The following is a 23,124-nucleotide window of genomic DNA, read 5'->3' as shown; positions in this document are numbered from 1 at the left end:
CTGCGGCTGACCCCGCGCTGCGTCGTGTCCGGTTGTGTCCTGCAGGCCGAAGCGGCAGCCGAAGCCCGCCTCGGATGAGGGCTACTGGGACTGCAGTGTCTGCACCTTCCGGAACAGCGCCGAGGCCTTCAAGTGCATGATGTGCGATGTGCGGAAGGGCACCTCCACCCGGTGAGTCCGGCGCGCCCGTGGATCCCCCGCGGGGGCCCCCCGCGCGACGCGGGACGGCGGGGCGGCCAGCCAGGCGGCGGCCGCGGTGGGGCGCGACCCGGCTGAGCCGCGGCTGGCGGCGAGGGCTCGGTGGTGGCGGCGGTGGTGCCTGCTGCGGAGGATGAATTATCGGTGGGGGTCGCCGGCCGCTGCCGTGCAGTGCCGTGCGGTTCCGTGCGTGACCGGTGCGGTGCCCCCGCCCCAGCCGGGCGCAGAGACCGTGGTCGCTGGTCGCATTGTGGTGTTAGTGTGCGGGGAGGGGGCGGGGACGGGGAGCGGGGAGCCCGGGCGGGGGAGGGGACGGAGGAAAGGCCGCGATGTCACTCGGTCCCCCTGGGGAAAAAGTATCGCTGTAGGATCGTAATGGATTAAACTTTCTTAGTAACGGATGTCCGGAAAGGGTCAGGCCAAGGTTTCGCGTCTGGCTTTTTGTTGTTGTTGTTGTTGTTCTATTTCTGTAATATTTTTTACAGTTAAGTAGTTGGTTGGGAGGTGAACCCAGCAACGCAGTTTTACTCCAGTGCCTGGATATTTTTACACAAACGAGATGACATGATCTTTGTCTGTTTCCGGCCCTGAATTTGTTGTATGGTAGGCATATAGTATTATAATTGTCTTTAAAAAAAAACATTTAAAAGAGTTAAATTTAGGAAATTCGAACTCAGTAGCATTCTTGATCTGTCTCCACTTGGTCCTAGTTCCCTTGGGAAGGCAGCCTTTAAATCTACTTCTGCAGTGATTTGTAGCAATATTTAAGTAAGGTATTTATTTTGCTGCTATGAAGCCTATTCAAATACATATGATTACAGAATAGGGGGAATTTTCTGTTTGAAACAGAGGGCCTGTATAATTTTGACATTCTAAATAGTCAAAGTTATTTCTAAAAATGATGTATCCTGTTTTTTTTAAACTCAGTTTATAGAATTTTACTAACATTGTACGTGTAGAGACATGTCAGGATTTTATTGTTTCCACAATACTGCTTGCTTTTGACATACCTGTCTTATAAATCTCAATAGGTTTTTACTGCGAATTCTCATTTACATTGAATACAATATTTTCAGTATTTCTTGGTGTCTATTAAAAAGCAAGATTTTAAATCCCTTTTAAGTTCAAGGAAAGATTCTAAAAAGAGAAACTACTTGCTATTTCTGGACTCACGTTTTAAGTGTTTTGGAAAGCACGGTGTATATGTCTATATAAGGATATATATAGCCATGGAAATGGCTTAGTGTATAATATACGTGTATTTGTAAATGAGCAATATGGAGATTGAGATCATTTGACTTGGGTTTTTTTTTTTGCTTTTGTTTTTCTATTCTCTCATACTTTTAGAAGAACACTGGATTAGAAGAGCCTATTTGTTTCTTTGCAGGGACAGCAAGGATGGGGGGGAAGTTGGTATGTCCTACTCCACAGCCAGTCTTGGGGTTAGAGGAGCCCCCGAGAAGTAGAGTAGGTGGTGACACTCAGAAGAGAAGCACTAGGCTGAATCCCTGGCTCCTGGAAGAAGAAGGATTGTAGCACACAGAGGAGCTGGCCCACAACAGAAGTGGGCCTGCTTTAGAGAGGCCTGAGACCCACCTGCAGGCCCCTGGCTTTTTTTTTTTTTTTTAACCAGTAGATCCAATTTTTAGTGGTGGAAACATTACTTGAGGAGGACTCAGAGAAGCATTGTCATTTGGATTGGAAGTGAAGAGGCTCTGGGCCACTCACCAGAAGTCTAAGGGACTCTCTGTTCCTAAAAGTAAGTGCTCGGCACAGTGTCCCTCTCAGCTTCTTCCTCTCTCTCTCTGAATTAATTGTCTCCTTTGACTTTACCCCTAAGTGGACGACAGGAGTTGTAACTTCTCTGTCGTCTGTTACATTTCCTTTTGCTTTTCCCTGAGATCCGTGTTTGGATGGATCAGTAGAACATGGCCTCGTTAATAAGTAGATGCTGGTTACATGCAGTGTTTCCTAATAGGAGTGACAGGAAACCAGTGAAGGACTGTGGGACACAGATGGAAGGCAAGAGTTGAGTGGTCGGGGGACATTGTTCCCCCAGTTGATGTGTCTGTTAGCAGATAGGATGTAAAGAGCGAGGCTGGCAGGAAGGAGAGCAGGGAGGGGGCAGCTGCAGCACACAGGGACACAGCTTGCTAATGACTTGTTTGTGTGACCACAGCCAGCATTTGGATCCCTTGGGCCAGAACAACCTCTGAACTGAATCTGTTCGAGTTGCCAATCTCGAAGGCAAGCCTAAGCTATTCTAGATGTCTGAAGCCTTTTCTTCTTTATAGAAGATGGGCTCATAGTGTTCCTTTAGCTATTTTACTGGGATGGATGTATACTTACATACGTGTATGTACACACATGTACTCTCTAATTAGAGCACCTGATGCCGCTGCTCTGTGTCGGAACAGGCGATGACTTTCTTTGGCTGCATCTTTGGTAGGCCATGCCATGCTGCAGAATGAGGCTATCCTCATACGATATATGCCACAATTCCTCGGTTAATAAATTACATCCTATAAATTTATGCCATTTTATCATCGAATTTCATTTTGTATTTGATGGCTTTAGTTTAAACTTGATTAATCCTTTAAAAAAATCTAGACTATAAACAATTTACTTCAAGGATATTAAATTTCTGTATCGTGCTTTTATGAGAAGCAATGATAAATGTAAAACAAAACGACACTGCCACCCCAAAAAACAAAAACCAAAACCCCTCGGGATTCTTTTGAGTCAGCCTTGCCCTGTATCTCAGGCTAACCTTGCACATACAGCATTCCTCTAGCTGGAGCCTCCTGAGTGCTGGGATTACAGGCAGGAGCCACCCCAGATAGGGACCAAAAACAAAATAAAAACTAATGAGATAAAAGCAATAAAACAAAGACATCGTCAGAGGCGCTGCCTCGTCCTTTATAGCTGGCTTTTGTCTTAAATTCAGTAAGTCTAATAGTGTAAGACTTTGGGAAATAAACCATTCCGTGTCATAGAAAGGGACGTATGTAGTGTTGCCTGTGAGGGTAGTAATTGCTGATGGTTGAATTAAGACGAGTATCCTCATGGAGGAATAGAAAATTACTTTCTTGCTGAATTTGGATAGCAGATGGTTATAAATAGAGGTGACAACACTGTTAGCTTTGGTTTTGAACGCTGATCTAAATGAGAGCTGGTAAGTTCTTCCAGTCAGTCAGATGGCCAAGCATAGCAGGTAATGAAGGTTTAAAGAGCTGGTAAGTTCTTCCAGTCAGTCAGATGGCCAAGCATAGCAGGCAATGAAGGCTTAAAGATAGGTCTCCCCTTGGGTCCGTTTGGGGAGATAAGGAAAAGATGTCACAGTAGAAAAAGTGTTAGTTTTTATGGTAGGTGAGCCTGGTAACAGGTTCATACCTCATTTGAACTGTGGCATTCAGCAAAGTTTCTTTAGTATATTTGGTTATACAAAACCTGAGTTAGGTACTCACTGTAACGAGGAAATTTTGTGTTTCTTTGCTTTTGGTCGTGTTTTTATGGGTGAGAAACACTTTGGAGTAAATACAATTTTATAAGTGAGGGCTGGAAAGGTGGATCATTGGCTAAGGGCAGCAGGTGCTCTTTCAACTCCTGGGTTCCATTCCCGACACTCATGTGGCAGCTCACAACTGACAATAATTCCAGTCCTAGGGGCTGTGATGGCTTCTCCAGGCCTTTGGCAGTAACAGGCACATACATGGTCTATAGATACAAGTGCAGGTACAATACTCATACTCAGAAATGAATAAATAAAAATACATTCTTCATGAGCTATGTTTTTATTTATGAGCTGATTAATGGTAACAAGTTATTTCAGTTTCTGTGAATAAATTCTAAAGTACACATTTTGAAGAAACCTAACGCGGCCAGTTATTTTCAGGTGAAAATCTTTACAGTGTACTGCTGTCTGTTACAGTGGCTGTTTGTTGGTTTGAGGTGAGGTTTGGGACCAGTTCTAGATACTAGGTATAGAAATAAGAGAGGCAAAACAAGGGCTGTGTACTGGTCTGGGCTTTCTGTTGACATACACAGTCCTGGTCCTCCACTATGTGAAGAGCAGTTGTGCTTGTTAGTCAGGGACTTGTTCTTGAGGGTTTATTCTCGGGAACCTCGGGAGCTCTGAGCACGCTTACAAGAGTTAGTGATGCCAGGTTGTTCTTTTTACTGCTGACCGTTGTGAACAGCGCAGAGGCATGGGGAGGTAAACGTGTCCGTCAAAGTAGAGGCACTGCTGCCAAGGTTCATCGTCCCCTTTCCCACTTAGTGAAAGTCCACCCCAGTGTCACCTAAGGGGGCTTGTGAAACATGACACAAGGCTGGTTTTGTCAAGTCTTTGCTCTTAGTCTGACAGACGGGAAGTACATAGAGCACGGTACTGAAGGCCAAGTGCCTGATGGCGGCCAAGGGGGACACTTGTGTTGCCTTGGCACAAGTCGATCTGACTGTCTTCATTGTCATGAAACGTCGTTTACACGTGAAAGGCTACCTGGAAAACCATAAGTATTCAGATGCGAATCTCTCATACATATTTTCTAAAAGCAAATTCAGTTAAGTCTGTCACTCCTAAGAGAAAAATTGACAGTGTTTTTTATCAGTGATATAAGTCAAGTGAAAACTATACTTTTGCAAACCCATAGTCACAGTAATGAGTTTAGTGCTTCTCATCTTATTTTCCTGTACACTACTTTTACTTTCTGCTTTTCTTTTTATATATATATATATATTTTTTTTTTTTTTTTCTGGTAAGACTGGTGTTGATACCAGTGAATGTAATTTCTGATATTTTCATGAAATGTCTCCACATTTGGAAGATCTGTATAATTTAGTGAGCTGTTATTTCCTGATAATCAATGCAGTGTGTGGTGTTAAAGAGCCATGCATAAATATTCAAAGTACAAAACAGAAAGGTTTTTAAGGAAATGTCTTGAAAATTTAGTTGATGTGGTTTTAGGTTTTCCATTGCAGCTAAACTTTAAGAAATGACTACTTAGTAAGAAGAATGTTCATAATTATATGAAGGGCCACTGAGGCTGAGGTGTGGAGGTGTAAGCTTGTTGTTCTAGTGCCTTGGAAGTAGAGGCAGGCATATTGCAAGTTTCAGGTCAGCCTGGGCTACAATGTAAGACACTGTCTTTGCAGAAAGAAAAGAAAAGAAAAGAAAAGAAAAGACCCTTTTCTTTTTTAGCATACCTATTGGAGTCTAAGTATATTTCATGCTTTTGGGCCAAGATAACATAGTACAAAAATTAACTGCATAAATAGGTATAACAGAACACACTTTGGTTAAGTAGATTTTGGGACGCTTGTTAAAAACAAACAAACAAACAGACAAAACCCCAACCCACTGTATACAAAGTTGCTGTGTTTTGGAAGATGCAGAGACTTTCCCCTCTTGCAGGGAATCTATCACTGAACTAAATGTGATGTGTTTTAAAATGAACTGGCAAATCTATATTATATATTTGTGTGGTTTCTGCAAGGCTTCATGAGTGGTAAAGCAATGCTTTGCCCCTGGGCTGTGATCTCAGGGTTTTTCTTTCTAGTATAGTATACATAGATGAGCACTCATAAACAGAGGCTGGAGAGGTGGCTCAGAGGTTAAGAGCCCTGGCTGCTCTTCCAGAGGACCATGGTTCAATTCCCAGTACCACATGGCTGCTTGTAACTGTCCATATCTGCTGTCTCAGGGCGATATGAAGCCCTCTTCTGACCTCCTTGGCATTGCATGCATTTGGTGCGCACACACATACAGGCAAACACTCAGATACATACAATAAAAATACATTTAAATCTTTACAAAAACCACATAGGCATGTGAGATCCCGAGACCAAAAACTGTGAACTGCTAGGCTACAGTTTTACAGTCTTGGGTTTCTTTCCCTGAAGTAGACTGACTTGAACAGATACTTTCTCCTCCTTATTTAGTCTGATAATTGACTGCCTACCTTATGGCTAAACCTTATTCACTTGATTTCAGACTTCTTCCAGTGTCACCTTTTTGGTCTTTGTTGGTGGCTTTTGCTTTTTGAATGAAAATATTCTTTCCTTGATGTCACAAACACTGTTTTTCCTAGTAAGTCTCTGAAATTAATTTTTGCTTAGTCATATCTGACGTTTCTACATTCCTTCTCTTGGATGTGGCAGAACCTTCTCTCTTACCTAAGCTAGACAACATCATATTCTCAACTGTGACCCTAATTGACTGGGATTCTTCATGCACTGTTTGTCGTTCCTTGGTTGTCTCAGGTCCTCTGGTTAGTTTCTGTAGTTACAGTTCACAGTCCTGGGCCATTTCTTTCCTGAGATATTAGACTGATTGCTTTCTTTCTCAAAATGCTGCAAACAGCTTTTAAAAATCCTCTATAATATTGGTCCTTATATGTTTTAAAAAAGTGGTTTCTCAGTAAACGATGAGCCTCAGAGCATGATGCTCAGGTGCTGGGCTGTTCCTGGGCAATACTATTTCTGTGTGCCTCAGATAGGGAGGCAGAGACAGACGGAGAAACAGTTGTGCCTCACACCAGCTTGTGAACCAGTAAGTTTAATTGGGGTTGCTTAGAGGAGGAGCATGAACCATCCAAGAAGAGGCTTCCTGCTGCCAGTGTGTATATTTCATAGAGGAGAAGGGGTGACTCGTGCACCTTCTTACGCCTGGACTTTCTCTCCTGCAGATAGGAAATGTCTCGTCAGCTACACTGATACCAAGATGGCAGTGGCTGGAGAAAAGAGTTCTCAACAGTCCAGTCTGTTCTCTGGCTCTTTTTCATTTCTTGTGGTCTTTTTTTCACATGATCCCTGAGCCTTGATGTAAGATCATTTTCTCTTACTTAGGGCGGAACTTTGTGTGTGCTATTGTCCATGGTGAGAGTCACTTATCCTTGGTGTTTTGACTAGTTATGAGTCTGCAGTAGTCACTGACCGTATAAAATGAAGCTTGTTGGGCCAAAACCAACAACAGTAATAACCCATGAGAATGAGGAATAAACATAGAAGGTAGTTTGATAGGTTTTGCTAAATGGAGACGAGAGTTCCGCAACATTCGTTCATTTATCTTGCATCATACCCAGTAGCAAAACGGATGGACAGCAATAACGACTCCAGCATTTGCTATGACCTCCCTAGCTTCCAGCTCTCGTCCTGCCTAATAAGTACTTTCAGTCGTGAGCTCCTTCTTGGGGACCAGGTCTCGGAAGGTCATTGAATTCACTCATACCAGCCATGGGACTATTGAGCCACCAGTGGGCACATTTCACCTGGCATACTGATGACTTTAACATGAAGGGCACATGCTGAGTAGACCATTGGCAACAATTCTTCATCACCCTTTGTACTACCTTTCTCACCTGCAGATCGTAGCTAGTAGGACGTATGCTTTGAACTAGCCTCGCCTCATTTCTCCATGTCCTAGCACTGAAGCTCATTCAGTATCCATAAGGCTTCTAGACGTTTTTTTTGTTTTTTTCTTTTTTTTCTATCCATGCAGTGTACCTCCATGCAGAATTTTTTAACCATTGTTTTAACATTTGTAGGCACAGGTAGTTGTACAATTTTTTCCCCCTGTCATCCTTTTGGTTATTGGCACCTGACTTAGCCGTAAACTCAAGAATTTATAGTGTCCCTGGCCCATGCACTATGTGAGTTGGTTTTCTCACTTGTGCTTTTAGCTGCTCTGCCATGTTTTCATGATGCTGCTTTAATCCGTGTGACAGTCAGAGGGTAGCTTTCTGTAACCGAGGTGAGACAAGTGCATTGGCCGTGGGGTCCAGTCAGCAGGAAGGATCCTGTCACTCACCAGTTCTTCAATAGAGAGCAGCCTTAGGTAACACTGTTGTTTGTCTGTAACCCACAGTCATGGCTGTGTATCCCTAACCCTCATCCCTGTCTGCTTTTCAGTTGTGAGAAAGCTGACCTAAAGCAGCTTGGGAGGAAGGGCTTTAGTCTATCATTGAGGGAACCTGGAGGCAGGAGCTGCACTTTGGAAGAATGCTGCTTGCTGTCTGGTCCCCTCCGTCCTCTGCTACTTTCCTTCTGGAACCCAGGACCTCTGCCCAGGGATGGCACTGTCCACTGTGGGCTGAGCCCTCTGATGTCAGTTAGCAGTTATGAAGATACTCCACAGACATGCCCACAGGCCAGTCTGATGGAGGCAAGTCCTTAACTGAAGTTCCCTCCCTCAGGTTGGTTCCCATTTCCCACCCCAGGGCTAGGTAGGGCTAGCTCTGGGGCCTCAGGAGCTGCGCTTTGGTTGCCACTAAGGCTCTAAGTAGGCGGTGCTGGCAGCTGCTTTCTCATTGGCTACACCTAGCTGTTGAAAGGTCCCAAGCTGAGAGAACAGTTTGTGCTCCCTGAGGGTAGAGGTAAGGGTGGGGATACTTGCCCACCCTGGGACAAGTTAAATCTATTTTGTAGATAAATCTTGTTTATCCTTTATGCCTTCATTAAAGCTTTCCAGAGGCTCACAAGTATACAAAGTGGTTATGGGCACTTCTTCTAGAAACTAGTGCAATACAAATGGCATCATACATGCTTTTGAGTGGCACCCACATGGTGGTTTACAAGCATCTGTAACTCAGTTCCAGGGAATCTGGTGTCCTCTGGCATGCTGCACATACAGGCACACAGGCAGAACGCGTAGCATGAGTAGTAAGCAGTGGTGTTTACTGGTGAGGGGGCAGAGAACAGCTGCTTGTCAGGTTCACTTTCAGTGGCCATTAGTGGTTCTGGCAGGAGGAATTTGTCAAAGCATTTCTACTGCTAATTGGTACCTTACCACGGACACATAGAACAGCCTGTTCCTATGTAGCCTTCCATTTGCCAGTCTCCCTACGTGGCTGAGGAGGAGGAGTGCCCATCTAGTCACGGTGGGTGTCAGATCCAGAGCTGTGGCCAGGCCGCCTGACTGTGCTTTGGGAGAGAGTTTCTCAGACAAGCAAGCAAGCGAGCCAAGACTCTGCTTGTCTCCTTCCTTGAGGACATTACACTTGGTGGGATGTTACTGCTAAGTATCAACTGTCACCCCGGTACTAAACCACAGGGCTCATCTGAATCCTTGAGCCTTTGGTTTAAAAATCATATTTTCTCTTAAGTTATTCCATTTAAAGCTTGTAGTGAAATGTCATATCATTGTGGTTTTTTTAAGTAAGGTATTCACTTAATCAAATATTTGTTGAACGTCTATAGTGTTTGAGTCTTAGATTTTTACTCTTTCTGTTGTTACATAAACTGTCCTATGACAGTCATCTGCTTTGAACGATTCTGTAGAGATTTGATAATATTGTTTGTTTTGGAAAGTTGTAGAACTAAGATTTTAGGAGTTGGAGGGAGTCTTTAAAGAACCCCCAGAACGCAGGCTCATTTCCTGGGACAGACTGGTTAGGATTCAGGCAGTCTGCAGAGTGAAGAACACTGTCAACAGATTTGTAGTAGGACTTTATTGTTCCGTTTCTTGAATAAGTTAAGGCCACTGTTGTTTGCAGGCCCCCTTTGGGATTTCAGCTACATTTGGAAGAGTTTTGTAGTGTTGTCCTAAAGATCTAAGAGGCCGTGCTTAGAATCTGCTAGAATGAGGTCTTTACTGTTCGCGTTTTCTTACGCTGTTTGTCTTAGGACTTGAGGCTCTAGTCTGATATGTTGGTGGTGATGGTGATAGTGGGGAGATAGGCCAGGCCAGTAGCTAGTTAGTGTGAGATTAAAGTATCTGGAGGTCGAGGACCACTTCTGTCTAGCTGAGGGAGAATACAGACTCCCTACCAAGCGTTTAAGGATTTCTTGTAATTTTCTTCATACCTAGATATAGCTATATATCTTGTTAACAGCTAACATAAACACACTTCCTATAAGCAGGAACTGCAGAGCAGCACATGAAGGAACATGTCTGTATATAGCATGTGGGAGGCTGTGGGAGGAGGATTGTTTGCACCAGTCTCAGCCATTTACTTTAGATAAAGCATGATCACTTTTTTGGGCTATGTCAGTGCCTGACACATAATACTTTTTGTTTGTTTTTGCTTTTCAAGACAGGGTTTCTCTGTGTAGGCCCGACTCTCACTCTGTAAACCTGTAGACCAGTCTGGCCTCAAATTCAGAGATCTGCCTAACCCTGCCTCTCAAAGTACTGAGATTAAAGGCCTCTGCGTGCGCACATTCCCAGCTCACATAGGAAGCTCTTACCTCTTAGCAGAAGTCTTAGCAGGTCTTCTAAACCAGCAGGGAGGGCTCCAGCTGTGCCCAGGATGAAAGGTAGTTGTAGGCTGTTGAGGGGTCATGGGGCTGTGGTGGCATGCATACTTATTCTTTTTAAAGTTTACATGTCTCCAGGAAAATAATGAAAAGTCAAACGTGGGAACTTGAAGAGTTCTCTGCAGTTAGCAGCATGGTCTGGAGCTCTCATATTTGAATACGTACTGGCTGGATTTGTAAGTCAACCTGACATAAGCTAGAGTCATCAGAGAGGAGGGAGCCTCAGTTGAGGAAACGCCTCCATGAGATCCAGCTGTGAGGCATGTTCTCAAATAGTGATGGATGGGGAGTGTTAACCTTTTGTGGGTGGGGCCCTGGGTTCTATAAGAAAGCAGGGTGAGCAAGACATGGGAAGCAAGCTGTTAAGCCCCAACCCTCCATGGCCTCTGCACCAGCTCCTGCCTTCAGGATTCTGCCCTGCTTGAGTTCCTGTCCCAACTTCCTTTGGAGATGAGCAGCAAATGTAAGCTGAATCAAACCTTTCCTCCCTGACTTGCTTTTGGTCAGGATGTTTTGTGGTAGCTATAGAAACCTTAACTAAGACAGGATGGTTTTGTTTGTTTGTTTGCTTTTTCTGTGGCAGACTTTCTTGTTTGTTTTTTTTTTTTTTTTACCATTTTCTGTCTTTTTTGAGTATTAGTTCTTCTCATTTTTAAGATAGAGATTATACAAATACTTTTCTCACAGTTTTAAATGAAAGTAATGACTAAAAAGTGTTAGCTAAAGGAGTCAAATATGTGAGTGCTGATACAGTAATAGTCTTGATTGTAAATTATTTGGATTCCAGTATGCTTACCCATGATATCAGAACATAAAAGAGTAAGTAGTTCCTAATAAAATCATCTTTCATAAATTGCTTCAGTCAGTTTCTACCCTGCCTACCCTCTTCCTTTACTTACTGCCTCCTCTTCCTGGGCCTCCAATTTGTGTGTGTGTCAGGGGAGGAATGAGCATGGAGGAATTTAAAAATACAAGAATAAGTGAGTTTTCTGGTATAGTGATGTCGATTGTCATATATGTATCTTGACCAGAAGAGTATAGTTAACATTTTACTGTCTAAGAAGGACTCCAGTCCTGTAGGGTGGTAAGCAGTGTGTGCTGAAGTGTTAATAAGCAACTGCCCCAGAAGCACTCTGTGCTAAAGTAGTGGGTGTGGTCTGGAAGGATGTTGGTTTTGCTTCACTGTATCTTCCTTCCTAGAGTTTTCTTCCTACGGGAATGGTTGGTCCGAGTGTGACATTGCAGTCTAATGAGGCAGCTGTTTACCCCACCCGGCATTCTGGTGATGAGTAAGGGTGGTGCCTAGGTAGAGTGATGGATGTAGTGTGCAATGTCCCCAGTGGTTGGGGGTCTTAATGGAGCTCCTCCCTGCCTGTCTGCACCTTACGGAGGAGCTGAGGATACTGCATTGAGCTGTGGAGGCCTCTATTCCAGGAGCTCCTGGTTTCCACTCATTTCCTTTTCCTTTTTTTTTTTTAAAGAGTTACTTGTTTATTTATGTCTATGAGTACACCATTGCTCTCTTCAGACACAGCAGAAGAGGGCATTGGATCCACTACAGATGGTTGTGAGCCACCATGTAGTTGCTGGGAATTGAACTCAGGACCTCTGGAAGAGCAGTCAGTCCTCTTAACAACTGAGCCATCTCTCCAGCCCTTCAACTTATTTTCTTTTTTTTTTTTAAAAATATTTATTTATTTATTATATGTAAGTACATTGTAGCTGTCTTCAGACACTCCAGAAGAGGGAGTCAGATCTCGTTATGGATGGTTGTGAGCCACCATGTGGTTGCTGGGATTTGAACTCCGGACCTTCAGAAGAGCAGTCGGGTGCTCTTACCCACTGAGCCATCTCACCAGCCCCCACTTATTTTCTAAGGAACATTCATTTCATTTCATTTTGAGTTACATGGGGTACATTTTATTTCCCCCATTTTACTGGATAAAAGACCTTAATTTTCTGTGATTTTATTTTTAAGCATTTAAAAAATGTTTTCTTTCACTATCAGTAGCATGCATGATTAGAACCACAGCCAGTAGTGTTTCATTCTGACTTAGTCACACTTGCTGGTTAAATTCTAACTGCAGAGGACCATTTAGGAGAAGTAATCACAGCCATTGAGGAAGAGTTGGTTGTGGTCTGATGCACTGCCAGTGCAGAGGGAAGTGAATGGAATTTAGGATGTTCAGGGGAAAACTTACAGGACTAGGTTGTTAATTAGATATAGTTATGGGGATAGAATATTGGGTTATGTAGAAGAAGGACTCACAAATGGAGTCTGGCTTACCTATGTGATTGGAGTGTCAGGAAGGCAATAGTTTACTTTCAGTTTTGATAAACCCTAGCTACCCAGAGGAAGTCTGAGAGGTAGCTGTGCTCTAGCTATGTAGAGAAGGCTCAGGAGAGAGGGGCCATCAGTCCATCGTAATGGTTGGCATGTGTGACTAAGTGGAAGCCCAGGACGTGGATGAAGAAGATGAGAAGGAGTAGACTGCAGAGATGAAGAGAGAACCTCAGAAGACCTTGGAGAATGGCACCAGTCCTCTCCCTCCAGTGCTAGACAGTGAGCATTGAAGAACAAAGAAGCACAGAAGAGTTGGAGGAGGAAGAAGCCCTGGAGAATGTACAGTGCTGCAGAAGCTGGTTGAAGCGCTTTCCCCAGGATGGCCATGGACTGCATACATGTATAACACTCATTTACCACATCAAGGGCTCTCAGCTTCTCATGATAATTGCAACAACTTTGAATTGTATCTATTAGTTAAGTAGAGGGGATTAATATTAATAGGTAGAAAAGTGAATAAAATTATGTTATTAGCTAGCTTTAATGTCCAAAGAAGAATGCTATTATTATTTAGTAATATTTATTATTTAAAACTATACTTTTTTTGGAGGAGAAATAAATCTCTACATGTACATGTAGGTTTTACGTGTAGTTACAGAGTGTAATATAATTAATGTCCCTAGGACTTTGGGTGGAACCTGGTGTCATTTTTTTTTTTTAATTGTAAAGAAGTGTCACTTTGAAAATATGGACAGTTGGAGGCTGGAGAGATGGCTCAGTGGTTAAGAGCACACTGACTGCTCTTCCAGAGGTCCTGAGTTCAATTCCCAGCAACCACATGATGGCTCAGAACCATGTGTAATGTTTGAAGACAGCTACAGTATGTGTGTGTGTGTGTGTGTGTGTGTGTGTATATACATTATATATAAATAAAATTTATGAAAGAAAGTATGGACTGTTGCATAGCTAATTGTGAGTGCGCATATGTGGCTTGAGGAAGCTCCTGTCTTCTGTGTTTAGGAGGGGGACTCGTAGGACTCCACTGATCAGCTCTAAGCAGATGAGTGCACTGTTTATAAGTCTGTCAGGTCTGTAGAGTTCCAGCCATCCCTGAAGGACAGTGGGTCAGATTCAGGTTCTGTGTGAGTAACCGTTGCTTACAGCATGAGCCATTCAGAAACCACCGAAGACTTCAGCTGTGAAGATCAGTGAGCTGCTGGTGAAATCGGAACATGCTTCCATCTTGAGTTGATGTAGTGAGGCTGCTGCTGTTGATGGTAGCAGAGCTAGAAAGGCGGGTTAGGGACAGCCTTACGCTCACAGGATCCAAGCTAAAGTGGGCATAGATAAGATGGTAAGGACACCGTTTGAAGTAGAAAGACAAGTGAGGAACCATTTCTTGTGGAACTGACTTCTTAAATTTTTTAAAGTGTTGTGTATTGAACCCAGACGTTGAATAAAAACAGGCAAATTCTCTGCAAATGAATTGAACTCTTAGTCTTATGTGCACTTTGTTGCATTTGTGTATTTATTTGTCTCTGTATGGATTTAGAGGATAACTTTTTAGACTTGTTTTTTTCTATCATGTGGGTTCTGGAGATGAAATTTACATCATCCAGCTTAGCAGCAAACACCTTCACTCAGCCATCTGTGAAGTCTTTCTATGCACGTCTCAAGTGAGAGCGGAAGTAGTTTAACCTCAGTGATTAGAATTCAGCCTGGTAAGATGGAAAAGAGGAATTGTTACTGAAGCCTTGCTTATTGGTAATAAAGAAGGACTAACTTCCCTTTCAGAGGGAGAAGAAAGGTACGCAGGATGATGCTTTAGTTGTCATAGTAACTAGAACTGTTAACCATACTGTACTGAATTCACATTAGAAAACGTTGCCATTGTTTTACACAGAAAACGCACAGCCGTATTTTAGAGGTCCGTACCTAGAATTGATTTGAAGGTGGTTAAGAGCACTTGTTGCTCTTAGAGAGGACCAGGGTTTGATTTCCAGCACCCACATGGTACCCCTCGTCTATATGGGACTCCAGTTTCTGATATCTGCTGCCCTCTCTGCACTGCCTCAGGCACCAGGCACACACTCAGTGTACTTACATACATGTGGGCAAAGCACCAATGTGCCAACAGTAAAAATAACCAGTAAAAAAGTACTGACCTAAAGAATACTGCAGGACTATAAGCTCTACTTAAAGCAATTTAAATATTGGGACTGTTATTTGTCTCCTCTTTTTTGTTACAAAGCTGCAGTCAAGTTTTCAGTTGAGTTGCAGTCATTTCAGGGCCCACCAGAGTTTACAGTTAAACTCTGTGTTCATTATGGGAACCCAGAATGGAAGTAAAGCAAGCTGCTGAGGGCAGAGCAGGGCTTCGGGGACTGGCGCTCACCTGCACTTTACCAACAGTTTCTTATTTACGTGTTAGTTCTGAAGTGTCACTCAAGTAAGTGGACGTGCACTGGCCTCATATTTTCACTTCATAATTTGTTGGCAATGACATTGGGATATAGAAAACATTCACAACAGTGTTTCTGGCAAATTTTAATGTCTGGGTAGTTTCCATTACTAAGACAAATCTAATATAATGTCTTCTTATAGTTGTGTATTAGAATGATATTGATCATGACTTATGTAGTTAAAATGTGAATATTCAGAGTGTGTATATGTGTGTGATAGAGAGACATAGAGAGAAAAACAGAGACAAAAGAGACATCTAGAGGTAGAATCCCAGGCCTCATGCATAGTGGACAAGTGTCCCAACAGTGAATTATCCCTGCTACCTTTATCCTACCCAGATTCTTATATTGACTGCGGGGTGTTGAACCTAGAGTTTTGTGCATGTTAGGCAAGTGCTCTACAGTGGAGCTACTTAAGCCCTCAGCCCCACTCTCATTCCCAGGTAGCATCTGACTGTATAGAAAGAAAGCCCGGCATGACTTTAAACTCACTGCGTGGCTCAACGTGGCCTCAGACTAGTGGTGATTCTTCTGCCTAGGCAGTGAGAACACCATGCCTGGGCTCTATGTTATTTGAGATAGTTTATTTGTCTAGCCCAAGTGGCTTAAACAAAGGATCCTCCTGTGTCTTGATTATTGGGATAAGTGTGCTTCACCATGCCCAGCTAGCTACCACATTCTGTTTTTCTGTTTGTTCTGGTTTTTGTTTGTTTGTTTTGTTTTTTCTTTTTGAGACAGAGTCTTTCTGTGTAGCTGGGGATGCCCTGAAACTCCTTTGTAGACCAGGCTGGCCTTGAATTTATAGAGATTGGCCTATCTGGCTTTAGCTACCTCATTTTCTCATTTGAATCTGAGATTGATTTATCTATCTATCTATTTATTTATTTAAAGTTCAGACTGAGTCTGTGAGGTGACTTTCCTGATGAAATGTTCCGTTTTCAATGCTGAGGAGCCAGCCTTGGCTGATGCATATTATAATCGTAGAGTTTCAAGGCACTGCTATTGAGCAGAGCATCCCGACCTCTAGAATTAGAAATAAAATCTGCTTGGAAGGCATAGAGCTTAGTGGGAGAACATTGGCTAATGTGTGAGGTCTTGGTTCAAGTCCTGTTGGCACACACAGAGAACTTCTCCATTGTAGTTGATTTATGCAACAGCAGCAGTGCCGTGTAACTTTCACTCCAAATGCATGTTAGCCTGTTGGATCTGTGAAAATACTGTGAATGCGTCTAATGCTCTTACTTTTAAAATGAATTTAATTATACTTTAAGTTTAAAAGTCATATCTAAATGGAGTCAATATTTGCTTTAAATAAAAAAATTGGATATTGTTTTATTTGGAATGATGCCTTTTAGCTCTAAAAATATTTATATAATTGCTCTTGTAACCCATGTAATACATGTAAATTCTTTGTTCAGTGTGCTCCCCATTCTTCAGTGACTTGACTTTATGGGAGAGTCTGTAACTAAAAATAATGATTTAGATGACTCTTAAAAATAGTAAACTGAGCTTGGTGTGGTAGTGTATGTTTTAAATTCAGGCACTTGGGAGGCGGAGGCGGATGGATCTCTTGAGTCTGAGGCTAGCCTGGTCTACAGAATGAGCCCAGGATATCCAGGGCTTCACAGAGAAACTCTGTCTCAAACAAACTAAAACCAAACAACAGCCCTAATCTGTATATTACAGTTCAAAACAGAGATCTGCTGTCTGTTTCAATAACAAATGCATGGAGGTGGGTACTGGGGGAAGAAAAGAGGCTTGCTGAGCTCGGTTTGGTAGACTGTCTATGTGCAGCTTCTGGAAAGAGCACAGTCCCTGTAGTGGAGCAGGCACAGAGCAGGCCACATGGCAGGGCAGGGAAGAAAGCCCAGCAAGCTTAGTCTTCCTGCTTTGATAAGGGCTTACCCTTGTCCTAGTTCCCTGCCCTGCTGTGTCCCTGTGCTCAGCACTCAGTGTCACCACCGTGAAGACAGATGTGTGGTGAGACACACCTGGTGCCTGGAGTACCCAGACTGAATGAACTAGTCACTTAAAAATGAAATCCTTCATGATGGTTATACTTTAGACTTAGAAAATGGGTATCATTTCCCCAGAAAATGTGCATGATAAAATTAAATGTGAATCTAGCAAACATTTTAGCAAGCTGCTGTGAGAGACTTTGCTGTTTGTGCCCTGTACTAGAAACTTCATAACAGTGTTAAGATCTTCACAATCTAAATCTGTTTCTGTGGAGAAGTGCCTTTCTAGTGTTTTAGTCTTGCTTAAGTTTTAGATGAGACAGGAAAACTTAGAAACTTTGTTTAGTTTATTTCCACGGAGTAAAGAAGAGTGAGGCCACAGGGATCTTGCCTGCTGGCGTAGGGAGCTCAGGTGGTCGGTGCTTGCTTAGCGTTCAGGAAGCCCTAGGTTCAGTCCCCACTTGGCATAGACTGGGAGTGCAGACACATACCCATAATTCCAAATGGTTGGAGGTGGAGGATGGAGTATCAGAAGTTCAGGTCTAGCTTGGGCTATGAAACCATGTTTCCAAAGAAAGCTTAGAAAGATCTGGAAGGTAGGGGATGGATGTTCAGCAGTACAGTGGCTAAAGTGCTGAAGTCTATCTGTATTTAGTGCCACCAGGGCAGGAATGGAAGCCATCGCTGCATGTGACAGAATGCACATGTGGAGTTAAAGGCACTGGGATACACTATGTGTATAGAGGAGGAGGAGGAAGAAGAGGAGGAGGAGAAAGAGGAGGAGGAGAAAGAGGAGGAGGAGAAAGAGGAGGAGGAGGAGAAAGAGGAGGAGGAGGAGGAGAAAACGATCTCCCTGGAGTGTCTTTTCTTGTGTTTTCAGGTGTCCGTGGACTTGGGGTTGTTTCCTTCTTCCTCAGTCCTGTCCTTCCTGACTGCCTGCCTTTCTTTCTGGAGCTGAGAAACAACCCAGGGCAAGCACTGAGCTAAATCCCCAACCAGCCTTTTTTCTTTTTGAGTCAGCGTCTGTCATGGCCTGGTGCTTTCCATGTAAAGATAGGGTGGCTAGCCATCAAACCTTAGGAATCCACCTGTCTCTGCCTCCCTGCTGCCAGGATTACAGTGTGTACCACTCTAGCTAGCTTTTTAAATGTTGCGACAGTCTCTCTGTATCCTTGGTGTCCTGGAACTGGCTGTGTAAATCAGCCTGGCCATCAATTTACGCACATCCATCTGACACTGTCTCCAAAGGCCTGACACTGAAGGTGTGGATTACCTACAGCAACAACCAGCTTTTTTACATGGGTTGTACAGCCTTATACTTGTAAAGCAAGCATGGTATTTATTTACTAAGCCATCTCCCCAGGTCTCTCTTTTTCCTTTTGATTAGAATTTTTCTTTAAATGATAGACATGTTGGTACAAGTATTTAAGGACAAAAAAATAATTAAAAAATAGTTATTTTTCAGTGACTGGAGTGTTTTTTTACTTGCTAATAGTAATAGTAGTAATTTTAAAGACTTAATGACTTTTGATGTGAAGTCTAATGGTTGCTAGCCCACCATGTTAGTTGTGTAAATTTTAGTATAAAATTTACAGGGCTGGAGAGATGGCTCAGCTGTTAAGATCACTAGCTGCTCTTCCAAAGGACCCAGGTTCAAATCTCAGCACCCACATGGCAGTTCACAAGTGTATTTCCAGTTCCAGGGGATATGACACCCCCCACAGACATATATGGAGACAAAATACCAATGTAAATAAAATTTAAAAAAATAATTAAAAAAATTTACACGGTGGCCTGACAATCCTGAGAAATGGCAGATTTTCAACAACAATTTATTGTTATACTAATATTACAAAACAATGGTGATATTTCAGTGAAATGCAAGTTTCACAGCTAATTTTTGTTGTTAAAATACATCTGCCATGGGCTAGCGAGATGGCTCAGCAGTTAAGAGCACTGACTACTCTTCCAGAGGTTCTGAGTTCAAATCCCAGCAACCACATGGTGACTCACAACCATCTGTAATGAGATCTGATGCCCTCTTCTGGTGTGTCTGAAGTCAGCTATAGTGTACTTACATATAATAAATAAATCTTAGAAAATACATCTGTTGTTATATTGGACGTTTACAAATGAAATCTGTATTTTCCTTGTATTTCTGACTATGCCAGTCACATTTTTGTCCATTTTTCTTTTGGTGAGTAAATGTTTAGCTTTGTGATGCATTCACATCTGTTTTTCCTGTAGCACTACCCGAGTTAATAATCTCAAATAAAATTAAATAATCTTCTTGTTCTGATAGAGAAGAAAGTACTGGATCACTTACCAGTAACTGGAGTTCTCCTATTGGGTAATCTCCACAGATCCACATTCTCTGAAGCTATTGCGAATGCCTTGAGGACCAAGGGACCGTTGTGATCCCCTCTCAGGAAGGTAAGTGAGTGCCTGCAGCATGTCTCCAGCCTCCTAAACCCACCCAGCTTTCCCCCGTGTGCATCCGTGCTGCATGCCCTCAGTTCCCGGGATGCGCGTCATGACGATCCTGGAGATGGACAGAAGCGAGGGGTGGATCTGTGAGGGAAAAGACCCAATAGGATGATAGCTCACGTTACTGGTAAGTTCTGGTTTTCACAACGAGATTGTTTTCTCTCAGATTTCTTCTCTTTAGGAAAGTAAGAGGCAGGGAGTTGTTTTGTATACCTTTTTTTTTTTTTTTTGGTCATGAAAGCTATTAGTGATAGTAGAGCAAGCTATTAATGGATATATGCATAGGTATGACAGTGGATCTAAAGAACTGTTATTTAATAGAACTTTCTAAAAATTAGGTGTTTTAGATAAATTGTGTAACAATTCTAAAGTAGAACAGGAAAGCTACTTGCTAAACTCTTATGGATTTATTTACAGTATCACTTAAAATGAAATGCTTGAATTTTTACACATACAAGTTTGGTCAGGTTATTTCGGCAGAGTATTCTGAACAGTATTAGTAATAGTAGCTTTGTTTGTTTGTTTGAGGCAGGTGCTCACTGTGTAGACCAGGCTGGCCTTCTTACGTGTTTGTGTCTCTCAGGGGCTGAGATTTAAGTTTGTGCCCCCATGGCTGGCGTTTGGCTTTAGTCAACTATCAGTTACCCCTTTCCTTTCTTTCTTAGCTTTGGACACAGCAAGCATTCTCTGAGCTTCATTCTGCTCTGGCTAGCATTTTTTTAAAAAAAAGATTTATTTATCTATTATATGTGAGTACACTGTAGCTGTCTTCAGACACCCCAGAAGAGGGCACCAGATCTCATTACGGATGGTTGTGAGCCATCATATGGTTGCTGGGATTGAACTCACGACCTTCAGAAGAGCAGCCGGCGTTCTTAACTGTTGAGCCATCTCTCCAGCCCCCTGGCTAGCATTTTTTAAAAAAGAGGTTTTTAGTTTTATTCTTTGTTGTTGAAACTAGAATGATCAGGCTGGCTGCAAACTCCCCGAGTAGCTGAAGCTAGCCTTGAACTCCCGATCCTTCTGTTTCCACCTCCAGACTGTGAGGCTTACAGAGGTACCCAGCATGCCTGGCTGGCCAGCATGTGGTAGGTGGCAGTTTTCGGTGAGCATTTTAGTTTGATTGGAGGAGTACCTGAAGCATGCTCTTGGGAGTGCTGCAGTTATTTTTCCATGGTTTGTCAGAATTAAGGCTCTTGCTGGGATGAGCACTGATTTCTTAAGTTACAGGTTAGAATTATCCCTGTCTCTGTCTCTCTCCCAGTTATTCTCTCCCAGTCCCTCTTTCCCCTCCCCTCCCTCCCCTCCCTCCCCTGCCCTCCCCTCCCTTCCTCTCTCCCTCTCTTTCTCCTCTCCCTCATCCTCCCTTCCTCCTTCAACCTGAAGCTTCCCAAGGAAGTGCTCTACTACTGAGTTGTGTTTCCTACAGTTACTTTCTTAATTTTGATGTCTTTTGCTTTGTACTATTACTAGATCACTGTTCTTCAAGAGGAGTTTTAGCACCTCGAGCCTGAGTATATACTGAGCAGAGCTGTTTTATAAATTCTCATTCATATCTGAGTATTTAAAGCTGTTGTACTTCCATTTTAATTTTCTTTATATAGTCTTTTTTATTTTATTTTTAACTTATTTTTTACACTCCATATTCCACCCCCCCCCCCAATCCACCCTCTGTCTTCTCCACATCCCACACTTCCTCCCCACCCTACCCCATCTCAATGTGGATGCCCCCACCCTCTACCACACCTGACCTCTAAACTCCCTGGGGCCTCCAGTCTCTTGAGGGTTAGGTGCACCATCTCTGAATGAACACAGACCTGGAAAGTCCTCTACTGTATGTGTGTTGGGGACCTCATATCAGCTGGTGTATGCTGTCTGTTTGGTGGTCCAGTGTCTGAGAGATCTTGGGGGTCCAGATTAATTGAGACTGCTGGTCCTCCCACAGGATTGCCCTTCTCCTCAGCTTCTTTCAGCCTTCCCTAATTCAACAACAGGGGCCAGCTGCTTCTGTCCATTGGTTGGGTGCAAATATCTTCATCTGACTCTTTCAGCTGCTTGTTGGGTCTTTCGGAGGGTAGAGATGCTAGGTCCCTTTTTGTGAGTGCTCCATAGCCTCAGTGATAGTGTCAGGCCCTGGGACTTCCCCTGGAGCTGGATCCCACTTTGGACCTGTCACTGGACCTTCTTTTCCTCAGGCTCCTCTCCATTTCCATCCCTGTAATTCTTTCAGACAGCAACAATTATGGGTCAGAGATGTGACTGTGTGATGGCAACCCCACCCCTCACTTTTTGCAATTTTGAGAATATTTCTTATAATACTTTCACTGTAAGATCATGTGCAGTCTTTATAAATTAAGCTACAAAGGCAGTGTATTTCATTTTTGAGGTTTGTATATCCTAGAGGATTATTGCTTGATTTGTATAAATGCTTGCTTTTAAGAATACCTGTTCAGTCTAGGGGTAATTGAAATGTAATTTAAAAGCCATTAAAGGATGAAATGCTCTTTGGCAGATTTGAGTGTCTCTAGACAATCATGAGAAAACTTGTTCCTATCTAAGCATTAGATGAAACGAGACAAAGAACAGTTAGTCAGATGGCTTGTTCACGATTACAAGTGTGCCGCAGTGCACCTCTGTAAAATGCTCTGGAACCTCAGTGTGGCACGGTAGTGGCATAGTGCTTATACCTTTATTCTTTGAAGACGTATGTCAAAATACTTGAATATGAAGCATTTTGAGTTCAGGAATAGTTTTAGAAAAAGTAGATATTTGGGTAGGAAATCCGTATGGACCAGAGTGGGAGAGACAGAGCAAAGAGAGAACAGATCTTATGTTGAATCCCATTTTCAGAGGGATTACAGACTGAGCAGCCTTTACCTACTCAAACACGCCAGTGTCGTGTTGGGTAAGAATTATGTCAAGAAAAGGGTCTTAGCTGGGAGAGGTGGCACACACCTGTAATCCCATTGGAGGTAGGAGGTCAGCTCTTTCTGCATGAGGAGTTTGAGGCTAGCCTGGGTTGACCGTCTGAAACAGCAACAAACAAAAAAATTGACAGTCTTGCTGGGCATAAGCTCACACCTGTAATTAGTTCTGAGTGCTTCCATTGTAGACCTGAGCCTCTACATCCAGATTGTATATAAATTTTAATGTGAAGACAAATCTATATTGTAGGAAAGAATCTTTTCAAATTAAATGTAACATAGATATAGACATGCAATCATTGTATGTCAGCCTTTTGAATTACAGATTCATGCTCGCACCTCGTAATTTCATGTTTCTCTTCTTCCCCACCAAATAATATTATCAGTTATATGTAGATGGTACCATGTTTTGTTTATTCATCCATTGACAGATATTTGGATTGTTTTCACTTTGTGCTTATTGTAAATAGTCCTGCTAGGAACATTATATGCTGACTTTTGTTTTTTACGTGTGTGTGTGTGTGTGTGTGTGTGTGTGTGTGTGAGAGAGAGGGGGG

The 23,124-nt window shown here is 42.8% G+C and overlaps 1 protein-coding gene across 1 annotated transcript in view; it reads left to right on the top strand.

The window, feature by feature from the left end:
- The window catches only part of Yaf2 (YY1 associated factor 2), a 56,548-nt gene that overhangs the window by 442 nt on the left and 32,982 nt on the right, over nt 1-23,124 (top strand). Inside the window, exon 2 of the mRNA XM_021183236.1 lies at nt 46-171. Coding sequence (XP_021038895.1) covers nt 46-171 — 126 coding nt within the window. The remainder of the gene's footprint in view (nt 1-45; nt 172-23,124) is intronic.

Source organism: Mus caroli, chromosome 15 (genome assembly GCF_900094665.2).
Source record: "Mus caroli chromosome 15, CAROLI_EIJ_v1.1, whole genome shotgun sequence".
Classification (NCBI taxonomy): domain Eukaryota; kingdom Metazoa; phylum Chordata; class Mammalia; order Rodentia; family Muridae; genus Mus; species Mus caroli.
This window is presented reverse-complemented; position numbering and strand designations above follow the sequence as displayed.